The following is a 25,021-nucleotide window of genomic DNA, read 5'->3' as shown; positions in this document are numbered from 1 at the left end:
ATGGCCTACTTCTGACTTGACAGAGTAATGCAATTCTAACTCAAGTCAGTTTGTTTCTTTCTGTGTTATATGTAGCTAAAACCAACCTCTTGGATACAGGTGCAGTAAGACAGGTTAAAGGTCTGACCTTATAGAAAGCTCATACATAAGAATAATAAGCAAATGAACATAAAATTCAAAGGCAATTATTGATTACATAAAAAAAATTGGCAAATCAAAAAAGTCAATCATATGAAGACTTTCAACCTCACTAAAAATCCAAGAGAACTAACAAAAATACAGTTGTCCAACCTCCAGACTGAAAGACTTAGAAGCTAGTGCCATCCAGTTCCCAAGCATGGAGAATGAGCATTACGGTAAATAATGGTGTAGGGTGAAAGGCCCCACAGTTTTGAAGTGTCATTTCAATCTATCCAAGTTTTAAATCCTATCTTTATATTCAGAAATACACACAGTACACAGGAAAATAAGTGTTTGTGAGAGATGCAGGTGGGGTTATAACTAAAAATGGGAGAATTAAAATGTATATACCATGATCCAACTGCAGTAAAGACTAAATCACAGCTCCACAGAAACCCAGCCTCTATCATGTGCACACAGGTAAGTGATGGCGTGAAGATGATCTGGAAAAACAGACGGAGTTGACAGAGATCCCCTTGCAGAAGGGGGGAACTGGAGGAAGAGGAACTTCCACCCTTGGCTACAGGGTTCTGTTGGAACGTGCCCAGCTGTTACCCAACTAGTTGAAAATGTTACAAGACACTACAGAGGATTTTAAACCGGGAGGACACTGTATGCCCAATAAATGTTCTTAACGAAGACTTTCTGGAAAAAAACAATGAAAAGATCTTTACTGAAATAGGTCAAAGTGTTAGAAATCAGGAAAAGCTAAAAATATCCAGGTTAAAAACGTTCCACCATAATTATTCACCTGCCTGCCCAGTTTCATTTTCTAAGACCACTTACATGTAGGGGAAAGATTTTCCCTCCTCTCCTTCATGTCTTGTAATCTCTTCTCCATTGTTCTGTGGTGGTCACCAAGTTGAGTTGTGGGACTATACATCGATGAGTCGTTATCTGACGACAAAAATCAAATGTAAGCTCAAGAGAACAGCTTTGCATTCCACAACGTGACTCCTTTCAAGGAATCCTGCCCCATAGCCTTCTCCATCAGCATCACGCCAGCACAGATGGGTGCCACTGCAGCTCTTGGCTGGCACCGCGCTGCACAGGCCATGCCCCGGCATTGTGATGGGCACAGCACCCACTGGTCTCAGCAGACCTACCTCAGACCCTGCATCCTCACTGAAAGATGAGGAAATACCTCGGAATCACATGGCTATGAAGAGGCTGCAAAGCTGAAAGCAACCGAGCTCCTACGCGTGGTGTAGACCCAGGTTCCAGAGCTGCTCCCAGGAACCCCAGCTCACAAGCTCAACACAGCCACCCCTGGCAGCAGGTCTGGTGTTCCCAACTCCGGAAGGATACAGCATTTAAGGTTTGCTTATTTCAGATAAGAACTAGTATCAATAAGAAGACAAACCAACGGAATCTGTTTCAACAAGGTTTAGCAAGGTTGCTTTTCTTCTACCATCACTCCCAAAGGTTCCACCAATCTGATAAACGATGGAGACCGTGCTGGCCCCTGACGTCTGCTGGGCTCCCAGCAGGCCCCACACCAGCTCTGTGCTCCTTCCTAGGACAAGGCCACTCGGTCTTACTTGTGGCCCTTGGGCCCACAGGGCAGGAGTGAACCCAGGGCCAGGGCTGTTGCCTGAGGCTGGGCCTACCTGGGGTCATCTTTTGCTTTTGTAGCTCTTCAGTCATCTTCTCAAATTTCCTTTGAAGTCTTTTGTCATTTTCTGGTGTTTTAGGAATAAAATCTTTGGGCTGCATACACTTACGCTGTGGAAAGGGGACATAAAAAAATCAATACCATATCACAATTGGTTTTAAGATAGGAAACACTCTTTCCCATACGCTTCTGATATAAATCTCTTAATTATCACTAATATTTTTTGCATATATGTAAATTGGAAATTTTAAAAGAGACAGAATTTGAGAGTTTAAATGAAAGGCTGTGTACCATGCAGTGTTTCCTGGCTCTCGGCACTCATTTTCCTCGAAAATTCGTAGAACTAGCCTCTTCATATTTTTTGCTATTCTCACATCATTTTCCCTCCAAAAATCATGACATAAAGTAATCACTTTGTATTGTATTACTATAACTAAAGAAGGAAACAATCATTTAGTCTTTCCTCCTTGCCTTTAAGCCACAGTAACTCCATTCAGACAGTGAAATCCAAATCCTAACTACTCACCAACACCTGAATCTCACACCCGGGATCCAAAGCCTCAGCTAACTTTCTAGCTTTTCTATCCTTGAACAAAAAGGAGACAGACATCCCTTTGAGACCACTTCAGCTCTGACTTTCCTGCCTTCTGTCCTTGGCTTGACCCTGTTCCGCTCTTGAGCCCAGAATCCCATGACTATCCCAACTTGCCCTCCGTCCTACACCCGAGCTCTCTGGGTTGAAGCCACAGCCCCAACTAGCTGACATGGAACCTAGTCAATTTCCTTAGTCTTAGCATGAACTGCTTTTAGTCCTTCAAGGCTAATGCCCACACTTTTGTTCTCAGGATTCGACTTTTAGTAATGCATTCAATCATTTACTGACAATGTTATGTGTCTGGCACTGGCCTTGTTACCCAGAAAGATCCTTGGCATCAAGAATCTTGCACTACTGGTAAAAAATGGTTACCAAATACAGCTCAAACTATACCTCCTGGGTGCCGGAGGTTAACCTCAGCAGACACACGGCTGCACAGCATGAAGTGCCCCGAGGAGGCTGCTCTGTAACCGTAGGGCCACACAGTGCAGACACGGGCTGTATAGCCTTTGACACTGCTTACCACCAGGGACTAATGGCTTGCCCAGAGGACTCTACAAGGGGTAGGGTCAACTAAGCCTCCCACCAGCAGAGGACAAGCTCTACCTGTGCTCCTGGCTCCAAGGTGCTCTGTAGATTTGGAGCCTTTGTTACTTTGAGCTTCTGTGAATCCTTGGTAACTGAAACCCATCTGTCACCATGGTTGCAGTGGGAGAGATCGCAAGCTCTACAGACAGGGACCGGAGAGCTGGCACCAGAGGAAATAAAGCTTCAGCATGCAGGGTGTCAGAGGAGATGCCGGGGAGAAAGTAACATTCACAGAGAGCCTTCAGGAAGCTGGAAACCAAGTCGTATAGATGGATTTGGGAGAAACATGTTCCAAATGGAGGGAGGAGATAATGCAATAAATGGCTCAAAACAGAAACAGTCCTGGTATGTCTTGAGCAGCAAGCCAGACTATTAGGCTAGGAGTAGACACGGACATGGACAAAAGCAGAGAACTTCCAAACAAGGTCTCAAGTCATGTTTAATTTGCAAATTAAAAACAGGCACAGTGGTGCATACCTACTAATCTGAGTAACCCAGGAGGCTGAGGCTAGAGGATAGCAAATTTGAGGCCAGCCTTATCAACTTAGTAAGATCCCATTACAAAATTAAAAATAAGAAGGTCTGGGGATGTAGCTCAGTGATAACAAGCCCCTGGGCTCAATTCCTAGGATAAAAATAAAAATTGCAATTGCATTTAGAAAAGGAAAGTTTTAGTTTTAGACAGAATTCAAGTATATGAGCAGTCATTATGCATCAGATCAGCAAAAAAAAGATCATATCCAGCACTGATCAGCATCAAGAAATACACTTCTGACAGAATGTAAAATGTGTATTCTGAGCCAGTAATTTCTAGGTATCCAACCTGGAGATATAAAACTCAAACACGTCCCACGAGTAAAAAGCTTCACAGAGGCCGACAATGAGCTAAACACACATGACCTGGGGAGAGGCACATCCACACTGTGTACCACGGTGCAGAGACAGTTCCACAAAGGACCTCAATGGCAGACCATCGAGACCCACTCTCAAGTGGAAAAGCAAAAGCAACCCCATAACCACCACTTACAGGTGCAGAGCCCCAGGCTCGCAGAGCTCACGGAGGAGTGCAACACGTGTGTTCTGAGGCGGTCCTCCAGGACCCTTGCAAACTGAAAGTTGCTTATTTAGAGGGAAGGGGCACCAATAGATATCCGTGTTATCTGGGTTTCCTCGATGTTCTCTCCGCTGGCGCAGTCGGGAGACTGCTGGGCACGCAGCCCACACTCATTCCACCACTGCTCTGACAACCGGGCTGCACAGAGGCCATCACATACCACCTGGAGAAGCCACGGCTGCTTCATTTACAGGAAGTGAGCCGTTCACGTGTGCCCGATTCAGTTTGAACAAAATCTTCCAAGTCTCTAGCAGAGATTCTAGTCTAGCTTTCACTTTTATAGGAAGCTACCCTCAAATCTCAAAACTTTGAAACAAGTCAAAAACTGAAGAGGCTGTAGTTCAAATGTGAATTGGACTCGATGCAGGCAATGTCCAACGCTAGCTGTGAAGCAGACCTCCTGTAATAATAAAGGGCTTTGCACACTCAGATGTGTTTGTATTGGGCTCTTGAGATTCTGCAAGGGACAAAGACCTTTAGTACAGGTCTAAACTGAGTTCTAAGCAAACACTGAAGCACCCGAGGTCAGCAACTGCTAGTTTTCCACTTGGGTCAACCACAGATTTCCCCTTTTCATAAATCAAAGCAGCCATGGGCTAAGATGAACTATAATATGCCAAAGCACCATGTGAAGATGATGACAGGATCACCAGCGTGACAGACGACTCTGGAAGACACTTCCGGAAGCCCCGTCTCCTAGGGATCGGTTGCCTGGGCCCGCGGCGGATGGGCACACTCACCTTCCTCCTCATCAGGCACGGCAAGAGCTCGTTGGTGTTGGTGGCAGGGAATAGCGACTCCTCCACGCGCGCTCCGGCTGTCCTGCACCTGTGTGGTCAAGATGAAGAAGCACTTAGGAAGGGTCTCCGTCACGTTCACACAGCATCCGACCTGCTCGCGTGTCAGCCATCCAGGAGATTCAGGCATGGGTCATTTAAAGTAAGCACACTCAACACCAAACTCAAATCAATATGCGTTAAACTTTCTAAGTCTTCTCCACTCGGCGTTTTGGTACCTTTAAGAGGAGTAGCAGGTACAAGCAGCACGATTTTTATGTAACAATTTTAGGCTTGTGACACTTTATACTCACTAGTGCATGACACTCATGGAGGTAAAGCAGACACTGTTCAGTGTTTAAGAAGATCAGGGTGAACAGGTCGTAAGATGAGTGGGCAGGAGGGACAAGACAAAGTTGAAGCCAGAGACTTTCCTCCAAATCCCTTCCCATGCTTGTCAGAGGCCCCAGAGCACCAGGTGGGCAATGCCATGACCTTGGAGATGTGCCTTCCACCCCAGCCCTCCACTGCCACTTCGGAGCACCCTGCTCATCCCCACAACCATTACCCTCCCCCTGGGCACCGTCACTCAGATCCAGACAGCGCATCTGCTTTCCAAGGGACCTGCGACCCCCGATTCCCTTGTATCACCGAGATCTCAGAGCATTCTCTCTCCAACCCAAGTCAAAGACCTCCCGTCACTCCCGTGTTTGCAGGACGCTCTCGCCTACCTGTCGGTCAAGTCTTATAACATGGCCCCTAACCACATCTCTGGTTACCTCTCACAAGCCTGTCACTGGTCAGCGTCTAATATGCAGACAGATGTTTGAAAAAATAACCTACTAAAGAAGTGCAATGAGGAATGCCTGCCCACGGGTATAGAATCCACCATGACACACCAGAAGAGGAGGAACTTTCAGAGATGTGTGTGATGTACATGGTTTACACAGAATGTTAAAAGAAAAACAGGACGTGACCAGGGCGGCGAGTCTGGAGCTCAGAACACCCTGTTGTTCCCGACACCCTTTTGAGCACATGCAACAGCAAAACTGTTCCACAACTGGCATCGCCTCTCTTCAACTTCCCAGGCCCTGTGGGTGCACACAGGGTTTCAGGACCTCGGCACCAATAAACTGTCCGCAGACACAAGAGTACAACCGTCTTCAAGGAAGCAGGATACAGGAGGAATCTGCAAAGTGTGGAAGAGCAGCAACTGTAGGAGAGGAGCACAACCAGGCAGAGCACACTGGCGCCCGCAGGCCAGATCAAGCCGCGGCCGGAGCAGGTCCCAGGCCCAGTGCTGTGGAGGAAGACTCAGGACAGGGATCCCACCCAGAAGCACAGCTCTGGCAGAGGCACCCGTGTGAGCGGTGGCACTCTTGGGAAACACCACTGGAAAGAGGGGATGAGCAGTCAGACGGCCAGAGAACCGGGCACCTCAGGGCTGCAGGCCAAGCGCAAGAGCCTGGGCCCCTCCTGTGGGCTCCGGCTTAGGAAGGGTGCCAGGGAGGGTCACAGGCGTGTGCTCACAGACAGAGGGCTGGGTCCAGGAAGATGACCCAGGAGAGACCAGTCGGGGATACCACTGTAACCGAGGGAGGTGGCACCGAGGCTCAGCAGGGGCTTTGGGGTGGGGATAGGGGCCGAACTGAGCAAACTTTAGGTAATGAAACAAAGTCCTTGACCTTTGGTTAAGTCTGATAAACACGATTTTCTCTTACCCCCCCCCAAAAGTCCCAATAAAATGCCAGGAAAACAGAAAACCCAACAAAAGTGAAAAGTAGATAAGAGCTGTCTGAGGAACTAAAACGCAGAGAGAAAGGAAAGCCAGGCCTGGCAGCAGGAGACCCGAGACCAGGGGCTCAAGTGCAGGAGCTGAGAGCAGAGGGTGCTGGACCTCGGGCAGGGCACATGGGAGCCTGGGGACTCGGGTCCAGGGGCAGAGGGTGCTGGACCTCGGGCAGGGGTGTACGGGAGCCTGTGGGGGGGTGGGCTCAAGTGCAGGAGCCAAGAGCCGCTGGACCTCAGGGAGGTGTGAAGGAGCCAGAGCCTGCGGACTTGGGTGGAGGAGCAAAGGGCTGCTGGACCTCAGGGAGGTACGCAGGAGCTGAGAGCTGCTGGACCCTGCAAGGCTGCAGCAATGCCCAAGATGGCCAACCGACTGGCTCTGGATGCAAGGATCCAGGCCAAGCTCTGGGAGAAGAAAGCTCCACTTGAGAAATGTGCCCTGGTAGACTCAGAGCCAGCTACAGTTTTACAGTCTTAATACAAATGCAGACAACTGATTTGATGAAAACTTATGGAGACTGGAATAAAAACAGGAAGATTGCGACTGTGCAAACAGCGGGTGCATGTACAAGGGAGCAGGGTGCCCTGGAAGGGAGCTAGCCACAAACCTCTCCCTGTCAGAGTGATAAGAAGTAGGTAGGGAACATCAAACTAAAATCAAGACAGCAGCATGGCCTGTGCTTGGAACCATGGGGGCAAAAGCAACACCTGTGGAAACGGCATGCCTAGGAGCCAAGCAGGGGTCTGTTCTCCACTATGCACCTGGGAAGGGGGTTCTCCCGGTCAGTATTATGTTTCACACACACACTCCATCAGGACAGGGAATGGAGCTGCTCGCCGACACCTGGACCTTGCCACAAAGCAGCACATACATGATCCCATTTATGTGAAATGTTACGAACAGGAAAATCCAGAGATGGAGCAAGTCAGCAGATGCCTTGGGGTTGGGTGATGGCTAGAGGGTAGAAGGTTTTGTTTCCAGGCAATGAAAACGTTTTAAAATTGTGGTGATGGCCACACAACTATGTGAATGTTTAAAACCAGTGAAATATTTTAAGAGAACTGTAGGCAATTAAATCTTAACACACCAAGAACACGAGACACTACCGCATATCCACTCAAATGGCTAAAATTCAGAAGATGATAAATACCAAAGATGGAAAAATGCTGGTGAAGATGGGGAGAAAACTGAATGCTCACGCACTGCTGGCGGGATTACAACCACCTCGGCACCGAGCTGGGAAACAACCCAAGAGGAAAGAAAGCAAACATGTATCCATAGCAACTCCATCCAAATAACCACAACACAAACCTCTCCAAACCCCTCGGCTGGGGAGCGCATAAGCACACTGCGGCACAGCAACAGAATGCTACTCGGCTGTAAAAAGGAAGCGCCCCCCCCAACCCGCACCCAAAAGACACCGCAGACCTCAGGAACAGAGGAGCCAGGCCAAGACGGCATGCAGGCGCCACCCGTCCCCTCCCTGTCATGCAGGGACCTGCCGGTGTGGGCCTGTGGGAAGGTTCTGAGTGACCACACGGCTCTGGGTTTGGTGGTGGTGACTTGATGCATTTTTCAGAATTCAGCAATCTGTACTGTTAGAAGGAGCATCTTTATATAAATTGTGTTTTTATTTTAGTTGTACGTGAATACTTTTTTTTAAAAAAAAATGTGGTGTTGGGGATCGCACCCAGCGCCTCACACATGCGAGGCAAGCACTCCAATACCAACCCACAACCCCAGCCCTGTAAATTGTTTTCACAAAGCCAATTTTGATAAACCACGCAAGCCTGGAGAAAGCCTGTTAACTGCATGGTGAGCAGAATACTGGCCCCAAGAACAGAGAAACCAGGAGGAGGGGTGGAAGAGAACAGGTATGGCCGGCTTCTTAGATGGCCCCTTTCTCAAATACCCTTAAGTTATGAATTTCAACCCTGAACAGTTTTACCGGCTTCTCACTTCAGCAAAATATCACTTATTTACCACTAAGGCCAGTAACAACGGGTAAGAGGAGGAGAAGCAGTGCACACAGCTGGACAGAGGCGAGGATGGACAGACGGGGCAGCTGTCCCAGCACCACGCCCTACCGTGAGCACACGGGTGCAGCTTGGCTGGCTGGAGCACTGCTCAGGCCAGCAGGCAGGGGCCTCCACCTCAGGACAGGAGGCTCAGCCCACAGCATCATTTGCAAGTGGCTTCCCAGCTGGTAGCTCCAGGAAAGGCGGGAATAACAGGCAACGAGGTGGTCTGCCCACTGGAGGTCCAGCTTCCCTGCCGCTGGTGGGGATTTGAAGACTTGGAGGACACAGTCCCCGGATCCCGTCTGCCTAGGCTGAACTACTGTCCCCACAATGAAGCAAACAGGTCTCAAGGCGGGTCCCGTCACCCTGTATGCGAACAGCCTGCCACATCCGACAGGAACTTGAGGGAGATCTAGTCGGACAAAAAGCTTGCATTCCCATTTTCTTCAGGAAAATAAGATAACATTAGCCCCCCACCTAGTGGTCAGAAAGAAAAGTATTTCAAGAAAGCTCTAGGAGTCAACTTTCTGACCTTCGGCCTCCAGCATTAGAGCTCCAGAGCCCATGGAGACAAAGGGGCACCCCTCCCTCTGGGGAGCCCTGCTCTGCGGAGCTCCTGCCCCCAGGCTTCCCGCAGCACACCTGCCTGGCCCTCAGGCTGCCCCGACTCTCCTGTCCAACCTCACTGCCGCATCGCCCACCGTCATCACTGCCCTCTGAGCCCAGTCAGCTCAGCAACCTCCTCATCCCCTACAGGGACGGTGACCGTCACCTCTGATGATTCCAGCTGCAAGCACACATGTCCCCGTGGTTCAAGGATGAGCCCAAGCAGGGCCCCTGGGGAGCTGGGAGGAGAGTGTTCTGTGAGCACAGGGAAAGCACAGGTGAACCTGAACTGGGTGGGCAGAGCCCCCGCTGTGGACGGGCTCCAGGAGCTCGCCTGCCTGGGCAGCCCCACCCCGCGTCCCCATGGGGCCCCAGCATAGTGGGCATCTCCACAGCACTGTGCTACCTCCTGGAAAGCCGACCGGGAGACAGCATTAGGACTCAGCCTGTGAAAAAGGAAAGATCTTTAACAAGGGCACGCGAGGGAAGGACACTGGAAGGCAACACCGCAGCAGGTAACTAGAGCAGGACAGCAGAGCTGCCCCAGGCCATCTGCTGCTCAGCAGCCTCGTTCCTGACGTGCACAGGAAGCCAGCGCAATGAGGCCCACAGACTTCCTCCATAAGGGACCACAGCAAGAGGACTTGTTCACCTTCACACTAGGGGTGCAAACACTGTGGAGATGCAGACTTTCCGAAAGGCGGGCAGACAGAAGAGGGTGAAGGCAGCAAGTTTCCTGCTCACCGACTTTTCTTGAAAACACGTGAGCAGTTCTGGAAGGCCCCAGCTCCCCTCCACACTCACTCGCCTGGCCACACTGTCCTCCCATGGGCTCCTGCCAGCAGCCCTCCTGGGTCTGCAGCAGGGGCTTCTGCACTGCTGTGAGCAGAAGGCTCGACTCCACCCTGGATCTTCTCGGAATGTACGCCCAGGACATAAAAACTTCCTCAGTAAAGGGGACCACGCAGGTTCCTGGTCTGGTGACACCTTCAGTGAGTCACAGATCCCAATAAGCCTGCCTTGAGCTACACAATCGCCGTGGCCGTGAGTGATGAACTCTGGCCAGTGCTGGAACTGGACACGCCGGAGCAGGAGGAGAACCCTTTCAGCTTCCCAATGGCTGCCACCTGCCCCACCACCCTCCAGGGACAAAGCCAGCCCGTGTGAAGTGGCGCTTCCCCCACTTGGGGCAGACGTGCTCAACACCCTCCAAAGCCACTCACAAGACTTACCCCGAGCGTAGAGGCCCCTCCAGCTGAGGCAGCCTTCAGACCTCAGCCCGAGCCCCACCCATCCTGTCGCTTCCCCAGGAACCCTGCCCACTCACGGGGCTTCAGAGCCTTCGTGGGCAGACCCTGACCTTCATGGGGTGAGCGAGCACTGTGGAGAAGTGCCCGAGGTGTGACCACGCACACCCAGACCTGGACAGCCACAGCTGGCCATCACCCATACTGGCCGCTGGCAGTTCTTAAGCATCTGGACATGAAAACCGTTAGGTCCTGGAGAATCTGACTGGCAGGTTTAAAAATCATCTGTTCTTTTGACACAACTTCTCAGCACACAGTGGGCATGGCAGCTTGAAGCACGAAGAACGAGTGAACTGACTCAGATGGCCAGCCTGTCTGTCCACCTCCAACGAGCCCTCCATGTCCGAGTACACAGCACCTGGGGCCCGCTCCCCTCCAGCATGCAGACCCAGGGCACAGGGACAGAAGGAGCGTCGACTCTGGCATGGGGCAGAGGCACCAGACAGGGCCACACCAGAGGGGCACCCATGCAGAGCACAGCCCAGAGAACCAGAGCCGCAGAACGAGAGCAGTACACAGGACCGAAGGTCAGGATTCGACTGGGATGGACGAGTGTCCATCAGGGACTGGAGCTGAACGAGGAGCACCTCCCCTCAGGCAGAACAGCCTGGCCCAGGGCATGGGTGGCAGGCGGGGCCATGGTGCTAAGGCCCATAAGTCAGGACAAGAGTCCCAGGATCCCCAGAGCAGCTGATAAGCGGGCAAGGCGCGCTCAGCGACTGCAGCTGGCGCATCCCCCTGCCAGGCCCAAGTCCAAAACCTGTGGATTCGGGATTTTATGGGCTTGGTCAGAGGCAGCCTGATGACCGTCTGTCCTGGCGACTGCACCGTCTCCCACCTTCCTAGCTCCCCTCCATCCTGCGGTAGGCTTTCTCAGAAGTGTCCTCCACAGCCATCTAGGTGGCCTCCTTAGAATGAGACACCGTCATCCCCCGAGGGAAATCTCAAGTGACCTGGGAGTCTCCCAAGATCAAACATAGGTCACACTGCATGGGTACACTCCTGGTGAGGGCAAGGAGGACCGGTTATTTACCCACTGGAAGGACTTTTGCCCACGCCCAGCGCACTGCACAAGGAGCCCTTGGCCATGAGGAAGTGCCCCCGCCAGCACACCACCCGGAGATCGCACTACACCAGAGGTCAGCGAGAACAGGCGCTGTGGGGCTTCCCAGGGAACACTGCCCACAGTGAACTGGCAGTCCTCCACAGCGCCAGCCTCAGGAAGCCCGAGAGTAAGGGACAGGCTCAGGGCTCCAAGGTAGGAGGCGTCCAGAGGGTTTCCCATGGACACTGCCCATGCCATGCAGGACCTGTCCCCAGCCTGGGAAACAGCCACCCCAGGGTGATGGCAAGGACCCTTCCCCCGTGTCACCGATTAGTTCAGAAATCTAACTTTATGATCAGCTTTCCTTCACAATTGGAGGCGAGAGCCCAGCTGACCCTGATTTCGTGTTTTCAATATAGACGTTTCTGCTGTCCAAAGGAAATGTCAGAATCCTCCCGGTGGCTATTAGACAGCAAAATGGGATTCTAGTGACACCTAGCGATCGCACACAAAATGTACACACCACAGGAGAAACAGGGGTCCTGGGACAGTGAATAAGCTGATGTGTGGCAGATGCGAGGTCATTACAGCTCTTACCCGTGTTCCGTGGAGAGCTCAGGTAAGCTTAGGACAGTCAGGGAAACGCAAATGCAGACACCACTCCTCACCTACACACTAGGAAAGAAAGGTGCTAAAACAGGTGTCCTTTGAGCTGCTTGAAACAGGGGAGATGAGCACGTTTTCCAGGAGCAACAGGCAGCATCTATCAGGCATGAATATAAAACCCTTTGAACCCAAACCAGAACCAGGGAAGGACTCCTACGTCTGCAGAAAGGCAGTGTGACAGGTCGAGGCCAGACAAGTGAAGAGTTCTGTCCACGACAGGCAGGCAGAGTCTGCAGATCCATCATGAAACATTTCTGTAACAGCCCCGATAGAATCCTAATTAGAATAGGTTATATTCTGTGTGTGTATAGCTTGTCAAAACACATTCTACCGTCATATGTAACTTAAGAATGAGGTACGATTGTTAAAAAAGGGCTGGGGATATGCTCCGTGGTAAAGCGTCCCTGGGTTCAATCCAGAGTCAGCAGACTGAAAAGATCAGTTCAAAACACATTACAGTAAGCCTGTCAGGCCACAAGGAGGGAGGAAAAAACCCGGAGTTCCCGGTGAAGAGATCAGGGAGTTACACTGGTACCAGATTCCTCACTGAGAGCACTCTAGGTCCCACTTCTGCCTCTTCCCAAACCAACGCCCCAGTACAGTCCGCACTGTGAAGAGCTCTGGAAGCGGGGGAGAGGCAACCCTAAAGGGAGCATCTGTGGTCCCCACTCCCTCCTCTCCACGGAAGGAGGGCAGTCTCTGGGGGAGCGATGGCGCTGGGCAGCTCAAGGCACCAGAAGAACCTGCCGTCACCCAGCTGAACAGACCCGGGGAGAAGCCTGCACAGCCAGGACCACCAGGTGCCAGGTAAGGATTCAGGAATAAAGGACCAGAACCTCACACCTTAGGGGACAAAGTCCAAGTCCAACATCCCCTGGCTTAAGATCACAGTCTGCACTTCAACTTTCAGTGAGTGAACTTCAAAACAAAAACCATGGGCAGGCACAGTGGCACACGCCTGTAATCCCAGCAGTTTAGGAGGCCGAGGCAGGAGGATCGAGCTCAAAACCAGCCTCAGCAAAAGTGAGGTGCTGACAGTGAGACTCCGTCTATAAATAAAACACAAAATAGGGCTGGGGATGAATTCAATCCCCAGTAGCGCCCCCCCTCCCAAAACAAACAAACAAAAACATGGGTACTTACAGTACATTGGGTTGACTGTAATTTATCTCAATTATAGCCAGGACCCACTCAAGAGAGCCAGAAGAGAGGAATTCAAAGGCTCCCAGAGAATTACAGCGACTTGGTCTTTATCATATGTATCAGATGGCCACATGGTACTCCACAAATACCCAGAACGTCGACTAAAAAGCAATCTAAGCTAGCAACTGAAGAAACAGCAAGCAAAACGGCCAAGAAGGCCTCACCCTGGGAACGCGAGGTGGCTTCCCCCACAGGGCCACATGCGCCCACTCTAACAGATCGCAGGGAAAGTGCTCGCGTCCTCCAGATGCCCAGGAAGCACTTAACACACCACTTAATTAGGAAAAAAACCAAAAAGCCAGGAATGGGGGGAGCTCCTCAACCGGGAAAAGCATCCACAGGGCAGCGGTTGTGGCTCGGTGGCAGAGCGCTTGCCTGGCACACACGAGGCCCCGTGTGCCATCCTCAGCACGTGAAAATAAAGGTATTGTGTCCACTACAACTAAAAACTTAGAAACATCTACAAAAAGCCTCCGACTATCATCACACTCAAACACCGAAGGCTTCCCTCCCGAGGTCACAGCTGTTCAACATGCTAGAAGCTCTAGTGAGGGAAGTTAGACAAGGAAGAGAAACACGAGGCAGCCAGGATGCAAAGAAGATGACCTCTACTTGCAGACGACCCAACACTGTGTACAGAAGTTCTAAGGAATCCACGAAGACCTAGAACAAGTCTACCAAAGTTGACGAATGTAAGACACAAAGATGGGGTTTAGTTCCAAATACTCCAACCACCAAAAATTCAACAATGACATTAAGATGACAACTATTTACATGAAAGTGACAAAAATACTTTGGAATAAACTTAATCAATGGAGTATACAGTTTGTACACTGAGAATTACCAAAAACACAAAGCAAAAAAATACATCTTGTCAGGCACAGTGGCACACGCCTATAATCCCAATGGCTCAGGAGGCCGAGGCAGGAGAATCACGAGTTCAAAGCCAGCCTCAGCAGACCTGAGCAACAGGAGCCCCAGAGAGTAAAACTGATAAGTCGATGAAAAACAGGCATAAATGGGTCAGGAATACTCATCCTCAACACGGAAGCAAGCAGGCATGTGCGGGTGGCGGACGGCACACATGAAGGTGGTGCTGGGCGTGGAGAACAATAACCAAGAATTATAGGTAAGACTGGACAAGAATCAGCCACGATGCTGCACCAGAGGGAGGGAGAGATGGAGAGATGCCCCAAGGAGCAGAAGGCCTGGGCGCTAGATGACACCTCCCATTGGCAGCTCTAAACCATCAATGGTGTGGTAACCACACCTGCCACACAGCTACTTGGGAGCTGGAGAAGGGGGTATCACAGGTTCAAAGCAGCTGAATGAGACCCTGTCCCAAAATTAAAGTGCTGAGGATGTAGCTCAGTGGTAGAACACCTGGCTCAACCCCCAGTACCACGTAGCTAGGACATCAGGGCAAAACTCAAACTCTGCCAGATGACTGCAGTAAACATGACCACCAAGGGCAGGTGGGGCACCCCATCACTTAGGGAGCTTCTGACTACCCGATCTCAGGACAACCCAGTGAAGAGCACCCGTTTTACACAAAAGGGTGCTGGGATCACGAGGCAGGATTGCCACACATTCAAAGTGTATTTCCCAAGACATCTTCAAATGGAAATTTCAAAAAGAAATTTTCAGAGGAAAGTATTCTGCTGTGGTGTTACCTAAAGGCAAAGGGGTTACAGGCTTGTCCCCAAGGTAGGGGGAGGTGGTAGAGGTCCTGGGCCATTGGGGGCGTGGCCTCCTTTGGACTGTGGGACTCCAGCTCCTCCTTTTGCTTTAGGCCATGGGGCAGTTTGCCCTGCCACATGCTCCTGTACCGCAGTCTGGCTGGGCACAAGATAACTGAGCCGCCACACAGCCTTGTAGGTTCAAAAGAGGAACTCCTTTATTCTCTGCACTCCCGCGAACGCCACGCACCCGGCCTTCTCCCGGGAAACACCACTCACACACACGGGAAATCCCTCCTCCGGCACTTCCCTAACCAAGGTGAACTCCCCAGGAATGGGTGAGGCAGTGGACAGCAGGGGTCTAATACACAATTGAATACACAGCTTTACATAACCATTATCATCTCAATGGCTTGCTGGCATCACCTCTCAACCACTCCATTCTGGCAAAAATGCCATGTGTCATCCCCAGGCTGTGGCCCTCAACACCCCTGTCCCACACACCGCAGACCACAGGGTAAAAGTAATCACCCCAGCCCCATCCTGCTCTCAGCTTCTAAGACCAGGAGCAAACCGACCTCTCCTGGGCAGCATCTCTGGTGGCATATTATACTAATGTGAGCCGACAATGCTCATCTTAGTTGTAGTTTAGCTTCCTGTAACTGCTTCTCCCAAAACTGATCACATAAAACATCCACTATTAGAGCCACACAGAATTAAAGCAGATCACCAGCAGCAATTAAGCCCCAAGACTCTTCTACATTCTCACTAAATTTAGTGAAAGCCTTGAGTAATAGGGCCCAGCTGGCTGTGGGGCAAGGCTGTGTGAGGTCAGGGTCCAGGAGCTCTGGAGGGGGCCATGAGGAACGCCTACTTTCAATCAATCTTACTGGGACCTTAAAACTGGTCTAAACACACGAGTACTATAATTTGAAATACAGTTGGTCTTCATTTCCTGCAACAGAGCTCCTAAAACCCTTGAAAATTCCCAAAGGAGGGGTCTTCTGTTGTTCACGTGGGTCCACTTTCACAAGGCCTGCGCTTGTGCCAAGACTGACTCAGGGTGGGGCCCTGGATGGCTGGTCCTGGGAAGCCTGGTGAACACCAGAGGCCTGCAGCTTTCAGCCCCATCCGCACACTTCCAGAAAAGTGAGGGGTCAGGGAGGGGACGGAGATGAAGCTCTGTAGCTCTTCAAAGGGGAGTCTAACAGGCTCGGGTTGCTGAACAGGGCTGGAGGTACAGGAGGCTGGCACACCTGTGCCGACACCCCAGGCCTCGCCCCATGTGTCCTTTATCTTGTACCCTTTAGAAGAAGCCAATCACAGAAAGGAAAGCATTTTGTGAGCTGTTCTAAGTAATCAGCAAACTTAGAGTCTGGGGCCGGGGTGGTGTCTGGTCTGAAGGAGCAGAGGCCAAGACCTGCAGTTTGCAGCTCAGGTGGGGACAAACACATGGGACCACACCGCTACCTGTGTGATCCAGAGAACTGACCCAAAGTCTAGGACACCCAGCTGGTGCTCAGGGTGCTGGAGAACAGCTTGACATGGAAAAACCGCAGATACCTGGTATCAGAAGGCCAAGACCACAGAGACACCAAGCGTGTGTGTTCCCAAATGTAAAGTCCACTGATGGACAACAGTAGGGTGCAGCCTCAAGACTCTTGGGAAGACATGAGCTTCTGAAGGTTTTCCAGGACGATGCCACAGGGAAGATGGGCTCCCAGGTCTGCAGCAGCAAGGCCCTGCCTGCCGCGTCCTTATCATTCCCCTAGGTCAGGAGTTATTTGAGGTCTATCATGTCCTGGGATCTCCAGAGCACCTGGTGTACCTCTCTGCTGGTCACTGCTGAATGCAGAACTACTTCCAGGAAAAGTGGCTCAACACAGAAGGGTCCCCTGTGGACTCACTCAGGTGCCACCCAGTTCCATTCTCGGCCCACCCTCCAAGCTTAACGCTCTCCAGCCACACCCTCCTTTCCTTCCAAACCCAGTCTCTGCAGAGCCAACCACCCCTCAACCTATCCAAGGGCATCCACTGTCACCTCACAGCCTCCCGCTCCCCATGTGCTCCTGAGCCGGGGCCCCATGACCTCTTGGATCACGGCCTTGCAGGGGCCTTACAGCCTTCCCTCTCCCGGTCTGACTGCCTGGCAAAGCCCCAACCCTGGTTAGCACAAGACCCCTGCGCCCTTCTGCTTGAGGGCCACTGGACAAACCACTGTCCTGCTCCCCTGGCCTCAGACATCCTCAAGCAAGCCCCGAGCTCAGAGCTGGCGCAAGACCTTCTCTAACCACTCCCCCTGTTCCTAGACAGCTATGTCAAGTATTCTCCTTAGCCCCCCGACACTATGTACCCTGCCCTCATGCTCAGAGGGAAGCCTTACTTCCTCTCACCCAGGAAGCAAACAAGCAAGCACACCCCTGTGATCCCAGAGACTGGGGAGGCCGAGTTAGGTGACCAGGTTTGAGGCCAACCTCAGCAAGCTCGCTAGACCCCTATCTCAAAACAACAGAGGGACTGGGGATGTAGCTCAGTGGTAAAGTGTCTTGGGTTCAATCCCTAGTACCAAAAAGAAAATTCAAAATAAAAGATTTCCACAAGTCCTGACTGCCACATCTACTCACTTAACAGGAACTGCCCAGAACATCTGCATTCCCTCCTGTACTTAGGAGGATGGTCCAATGACCTGTCCTTGACCCTGCCCACCCACTGAGGTAACCCACAGTCCACCTGCACTGGTGGACGGCTCCCCGGGCCTCAGCATCACTGAGCCCTGCACTGGACCCTCTCAGGCCACACACAGGGATGCTACAAGACTCACCACGCTGCCCGCCTCGCCCCGTTGAGTGGCCAGCATGCTGCACCTGCAACCCTCTCCTCCCAACTTCCATCTCAGGGACTCCCATCTTTATTACTCCCACAAATCAAATTGGCTCCCCAAGATGCCATGTGGCTTGGCTGCCGATTCCAGGGGTGACCTCTCAGAACTCCTTTACTCGGCCCACTGCGGCTTTGAAAGCGTCACCAGACCTCCAGAACCCTCCTCCTGGCTGCGGATCTTCAGTTCCTGGCCTCCAAAACTCAGGAGCACTCAATCCCAAACCTCTCCCTTCCCTTCTATGTCCACCAAGGAGCCCCTCCAGCTGCTGGCTTTGACATCTGCAAACTCAACTCCCACATTCCCCCCAAGTTCCAGACATCTGCCTGCCTGATGTCTCCACAGCATGTGGAATCAACGCCTCTAACTCGGTGTGTCCAAACAACTCCCGATCCCCCAGTAAGCCTCCTGAAGCCTTCCTAGTCAGTACGTGGAAAACCATCTTCTGGTTCCTCTGGCCTCAAATTCTCAGTCATCCCGATTTCTTCTTCTCTGCAAACACCAGATCCTCAGGGGATGTGGTTTGCCCTTGCCTTCAAAAACACCTCCTGACCCTCAGTGCCACACTGCGACCAGCAGGCCCAGCCTAGGCTCCAAGCCTCCCTGTAATCTGCTGGCCTCTGCCCTGGCCTGCTCTCTACACCACGGGGCCTTGCACACTCTGCTCCCACGTCCCTCTGAACTCGGCCTCCACCTCCCAGTCTTGCGATGGCTGTAGTGTGTCCCCAACCTCACCCCCAGGAATGTAGTCAGTGATCCCATTTGGAGACAAGATATTTAAAAAGACAACCAGCCACAGCCAAGTCACCGATTTAGGCCCTAATCCGATCTGACCAGCGTCCTGGCGAAAAGGGTTGGGACACAGACACACAGGGAAGACCCAAGACAAGGGGAGAAGCAGGCTCTACACAAGTCAAGGAGAGGCTCAGGACACAAGCCTGGGGACCCCTGGAGTTTGGACATGGGGCCTTCCCCAGGCCAGGGCATGTGGCCATCCGGGCAGGAGTTGGCTAGTATGCTCCGCCCCCGATACCCAGCACACTGCCCCTCAGGTCTTCACACCACTTGCCCTCTAGACAGAACTGGTTCACACCATACACAGAAACTGAGCGCTTGAAGAAGTCAAATTGTCCAATAAGAGGTAGAGGGGAAACTACCTGGTTTCCGACCCATGCAAAATATCAGCAGTAGGTTTTTACTACTAGATAACGTCAACAGAAGAGCGGTACTTACTTTTCCACCCAGAGCACGGATACGAGCTTTGCCCCCGTCTTCTGGGCTTTGTCCCAAGTGCTCTGGTACCCATCTTTGAAAACAACGTGAGTTACTTGTTTGTTGAAAGTTTTTGATACCTGTAGACAAAACACAGAAAACCAAAAGTACATTACTATTTGCTCAATTTCTTATGCACAAGTGATCAAAAAGGATATGTTAATCAATATCTGTCAATAAAAGTGTCCAAAGCCCCTACACCCAGTGTTCCATTCTGGCACACTGACGACTGTGTACTGCTGCTACCGACGTAGCTGGTTAGAATGGGTGCCTGCCACCCGCTTACCTCTGCTCCCCTCAAAAAGGCAGAGTCGAAGCTGTACGAGGACAGATGAGAGGAAAAGTGGACCAGAGGAGGCACACGGCTTAGGGGCAGGACAGAGGGAACCATCAGACCATTAAGGCTCCTGAGAACCACCGCTCCTTCAAGTGAGACAAAAAACTCAGAGGACACAGGAATCGCATATCTAACATTAAAGGCACTTAATATTTCCAATCACTGCACTCCCCATAAGATTGGAAGATTACCTCTTGAAAGGATCAGACTTGGAGGTACTCGAAATTTTTAAAATGAGAAAAAAACTGTACATAAATATTGGACAGTGAGGTTGAGGAAATATCCCCGATAGCAGAGCACACAGGAGATGGGGAAGAAGTAAAAGAAACATCAGAAGCACAGGGCAGAGCAGGACCCACCACTGGACTGCACCAATTAAAAAAAATGGAAAAATAAGATGAAATATATCTTTGTTACTGGACTGGGGGGTGGGGACCAAGCCAACCAGGGGACTAAAGAAATTACAAAAGAAATAATCGAAGAAAAATTTCTTAAACTTCAGGACATGCATACTGAATCACGGGAAATCCCCCAGGGGCCCAGCACCAGGGTAGAAGCGGGGCCACAGCAAGCACATGTAAGAAGTCAGCAGGTTTCAGGATGTTGGAATAAAGAACAGTCTTCCAAAGGGGGTGAAAAGGGAAAGTAGCCCCCCCCCATAGTAAGAAATAACACTGGAAGTGAGGAAACAGTGAAAAAGCCTTCCAGGGAAAAAATATGTGCTACCATTTTATAATCAGCCAGACACCAAAGGAGATGGTACAATTCCAACATCCACAGCATCAGAAAATCAGCCTTTTAGGTATCCTTTCTGGATGTGGAATCACCCCCGTTTTGTATGTTCAACTTCATTGAAGTCATACCTGCCCTCGGGCTGCCGCTGGCATTGCCCAGGCTCCAGGGTCCTCACTGACACTGCCCAAAGGTCAAGGCCGAGGTCTCTGGCCTCACTTCTCATCTCCTAGGCCCTCTCACATCGTGGAAGGGGATCAGTACATGGGGCATTTCAATAGGGACACAGGCCATTCACAACTTACTGCAGGACACCGTTAGGATGGTTCTCCTTCATTATTGCTGCAAATCCTTTTACTATGCTCAATTAATAAAACAAATGACTGTATGGGAAAAACAGTCTAAGCAGGGTTTGGTATTATCAGTGGATTCAGGCATCCCCTGGGGTTTTGTAATGTGTTCAGGGATAAGCAAGCTGCTCAACACGGGAAACAAAGGGCTGCTGCTTTGCCAGGTCTGTGCTGTCAATTGCACACCCTGCCCATCTGTCCTTTTAATATCGCACAGGGGGAGCTTGAAATGCAGTCAGGAATGGTTGGGCTGAGATTTCAGGACAAGACTGACCCCAGAGAGCCACTCAAGCATTTGGGGCCATTTCCCCCAAGGCCTTTATCAAGTTTTGCAAACTAGCAGCACTTCTGAACACCTTTTAAGGAGGTGAGGTTGGTGAAAATTGGAGCACATGCCTCAGAACAGAAGGGGGTCTAATGAAATCCCCAGGCCTGGTGTCAAGAAGCCAAGGGCTGCATCTAGGAACCAGGTCAAGCACCTGTAAGCTGGAAACCTGAGTCCCACATTCCACCTATTGGATATGGAAAACGAAAAACCCCAAGGCAGTGTGGCCTGAGAAAGGGGAATGAAAAGGAAAGGTAAATCCCTTTCAGACACTGACTGCAGGCAGGGAGAAAGTGTTTCCTCAAACCTAGAATGATTCTCCAGGAAACACTAATCTCTTCCAAGATAACTCCTCCAGGTGCTGGCCACTGACCCCAGCCCAAGGACTCAAACTCCCGAGTGCCCAGACATGCTCACCAAGTCACTCACAACCTATAAGCCCAGTCCCTTTCTTTGTTGGGTCACTCATTTTCCACCAGGAAAGTGGGCTCATTCCCGTAGTTGTAGTTCTATTCCTGAAAAAAGGCTGAAATTATTTGTGAAGTTTGCGTTCAGCCGGGTCTCTTTGCTTAACACTACCATATCCAGTAAGACATCTCTCTCGGGGCTGGGGATGTGGCTCAAGCGGTAGCGCGCTCGCCTGGCATGCGTGCGGCCCGGGTTCGATCCTCAGCACCACATACAAAGATGTTGTGTCCGCCCAAAACTAAAAAATAAATATTAAAAAAAAAAAAAAAAAAAAGACATCTCTCTCCACTGAAGGCTGGATTTTTATAGAGATGGTCCCCGATTTACCATGATTACACTTTTTTTCCCCCCGACTTTAAGATACACAAAACTGGGACTAGGGTTGTGGCTCAGGAGCAGAGCGCTCACCTAGGACGTGCAAGGACCTGGGTTCGATCCTCAGCACCTCATAAAAATGAAGGTATTGTGTCCAACTACACCTAAATAAAAATACACATGAGTGGAACACATTCGGTTGGAGTTTTGGTCTTTGGCCTGGCTGGCACTGAAATACTCTGGAGACGCCGGACAGCGGGATGCAGCAGTGGTTCCCCAGCGGCCACGATCACCAAGTTGTCCCTGTGCTGTGCTGTGTTAAATGAATTTCTGGCATTCCCTATCTTCAATTTACAATGGGTTTATAGCAGAACATAACCTCATCACGGGGGTGGGAGGGTCTATAATCCAACTCCTCTTCCTGCAAGTCTGATCTCAGCCTTTGATCCTTTATTCCCCAGGGAGTGGCTAGGGTGGTCAAACAGCCCTCTCCCCTGTGTGAAATGTAGAAACTCTGGTGGGGGTAAGGGTCTTCTTATGCCCCAGGCACCCTTTGCCTCATCCTAGTCCTTACATTTTAATTCACCCTGGTAGACTCAGCCAACACCAATGCCGGAACCACCGTCCCTCTACACTTGAGACCTACCAGACCAGCTCTCAACGCTTCCTATTTTGGTTCTTCCTCACACCACTTCCCACTACCTGGTCCTTCGTGTTCTAAGTAATCACACCGGATAGAAGAAAAGGCAAATACCAGGTGTGGTGGAGCACTCCTTTAATCCCAGCAGCTTAGGAGGCTGGAGCAGGAGAATCACGAGTTCAAAGACAGCCTCGGCAATTTAGTGAGGCTCTAAGCAACTCAGTGAGAACCTGTTTCTAAATAAAATATAAAAAAGGGCTGGGGATGTGGCTCAGTGGTTGAGCACCTCTGAGTTCAATCCCCAGTACCAAGGGGGAAAAAAAAAAAAAAAGGCAGGTGCGTCTCTTTACTTCTAAGACTGTTATATGGAACACCAGTAAAATGAATTCTTACCTTTGCCCCCATATCCAGGAGTTGGTTTGTAAATGTTTTTGAGTAATTCTCTGTCCCACTGGAAGACCACACCTCAACGTAGGCCACAACATCTGAAAACACAAGACGCTCACGTGAAATACACACTGGTCATTTCAGCATCCCTTTGCCCAATAGATTTTCTCTTGTTCTATTGAAAAAGTTAAAACTTAATAGTACCAGTGTTATTTATGGTACTCAAAAACTTAATCCAACACCTTTCCTGATATCACATTTTGCATTTCTAATACCCAATGCTCTTCCCAATTTCCTAAACAAGTTTTAATTATTCCAATGCAGGAGTCAGCTTTCTGGGAAGGGACAGAAAGTAAATATTTTAGGCTTTGAGGAACAAAAAGCATCTTCCGACTATTTAACTTCATGGTCACAGCCTAACCACAGGCGGTGTTTAATGAGCTAGCATAGCTGTGTTCAAAAAAACATGGGGAAATAAATTAAAATTTGTCATTTTTTTTTAACTACTTAAAAATGGCAAAATTTCTTAGCTTGCAGGTCCTACAACAACAGGCAACAAGCCAGATATGGCCTTGGCTTAGGGCACTAAAACAGTACCTCTGTTTTAGTTGATAACTTCTAAAAACCTGGTGTTTTAGAAGAATATTCCTTGTGTCACTGGTAAACAACTGAGCCAAGCAACAGGAAGGTCAAGTTCACTTTACAAGATACTGAATAGTATTACGAAATTAACTACAGGAGATTAGAGGGCATGTAAAAATCACTGGTCTTTTGACTAAGTTTTTATGCTACCCAAGCTGACCTATACAGACCCCTTTTCTCCAGTGCCAAGCAACATGCACCTGGCCACTGCCTCAATCCTCAGCTCTTGCAAGTGTGCAGCCACCAGAACTAAGAGCAGCGGATGGGGGTCAGAAGATTCGCCAAGGGGCTCACCCCCTGCGGGCTCTGCAGGCCAACGTGCAAAACAGAGGTACCCCAACTCCAAGCTCTAGCCTCTCCACTTGTAAAATGCCAGTTTCTGCGGCCGGTAGAATGAGCCACTACCACAAGGCACGCACCCTGCGGGACACTGAACGGTCACTCTGGATGTCAGAGCAGCCCGGGAGGTGGTGTCACTTCTTTTCCGGATTCTACAACTGCCCACGCCCCTAGAGTCACTCGGCCATTCAGAGGCACCGGGCTATCTGGGAAGGGCGAGTCGAACCCTTTCCTCAGTCGCCTCCCTACACAGGGGCCTCGGATACCAGTCGCCAGAGCGGGCGGCAGCCCCCCGAGTTGGGCATTCGGGGGGGAAGGGCATCGGGGGCAGAGGGGACCAGCTGGGGGCGGAGGGGAGACCAGTGGGGAGGGAGAGACCTGTCGGGGTGGGGACGACACTGGGGGGACCCTGGGTAGGAGACCAGCGTGGGGCGGAGAGGGACGAGCGCGAGTGGAAGGGGATGAGCCGCGAGGCGAGCGGGGATGGAGGGGCGGGCGGCCAGTAGGACTGCTCCCCGCAGGTCCCCGCGCGCTCGCGATCCACCCTCAGCGGCGCAGCCCGGCTTGGCGAGCGCGGAGCGGGAACCCCTCACCTTTCAGGAAGGCGCCCCCCGCGGCTCCGGGGGCTGCCATGCCGCGCGGCTGATCGCGACCCAGGGAAACCGCGCGGGGCGAACCGACAGACGCGCACTGGGCATGCGCGGGCCGAGCACCGCCCCTCCGCGCTCCACGAGTCCGACCTCTGGTTTGGCGCGCAGCGCAGGGCCCGGCGGAGGGGAGGCTGGGAGGGCTCGGCGCGCCGGCTTCCCGCCTCCGCGCCCAGCGATCGCGCCCTGCCGACGGGTGGCCTTCGGGTGCTGTCGGCGACCGTGAGCCGAACCGCCGCCGGGTCGTCCCGCGAGGCTCCTCCACCCAGAGCCCGCGGCGCCCGGGCTCCGACGGGCGCCCCGAGACCTCCAGCCAGGATCCGGGGTGTGGGTGCCGCTCCCCGGGGGCTCTGCGGCCGCAGATTCCGGAGCCGAGGGCTGCGGGGCGGCCTGGGCCGGGTCCAGGCGGCAAGCCTCCCGCCCCGAGGCGCGATAAGCCCCGCCAGCAGCCGGTGAGCGCCCGGGAAGGAGGCTCCTGCTGGTTGATAAAGTTCTGCTTAGTCTT

At 51.6% G+C, this 25,021-nt stretch overlaps 1 protein-coding gene across 2 annotated transcripts in view; it reads right to left on the bottom strand.

Moving 5' to 3' along the window:
- Nucleotides 1-24,541, bottom strand: part of Mcph1 (microcephalin 1) — a 190,520-nt gene extending 165,979 nt beyond the window's left edge. For both annotated transcript variants that reach the window (XM_076853498.2, XM_076853499.2), the window contains exons 1-6: nt 24,463-24,541; nt 22,895-22,986; nt 19,296-19,414; nt 4,833-4,920; nt 1,791-1,905; nt 967-1,077 (exon numbers count right to left, since the gene is read on the bottom strand). In XM_076853498.2, coding sequence (XP_076709613.1) covers nt 967-1,077; nt 1,791-1,905; nt 4,833-4,920; nt 19,296-19,414; nt 22,895-22,986; nt 24,463-24,502 — 565 coding nt within the window. In that variant the 5' untranslated portion in view covers nt 24,503-24,541. The remainder of the gene's footprint in view (nt 1-966; nt 1,078-1,790; nt 1,906-4,832; nt 4,921-19,295; nt 19,415-22,894; nt 22,987-24,462) is intronic.
- Nucleotides 24,542-25,021: the final 480 nt, after the last annotated feature.

Source organism: Callospermophilus lateralis, chromosome 4, assembly GCF_048772815.1.
Source record: "Callospermophilus lateralis isolate mCalLat2 chromosome 4, mCalLat2.hap1, whole genome shotgun sequence".
Lineage (NCBI taxonomy): Eukaryota > Metazoa > Chordata > Mammalia > Rodentia > Sciuridae > Callospermophilus > Callospermophilus lateralis.
This window is presented reverse-complemented; position numbering and strand designations above follow the sequence as displayed.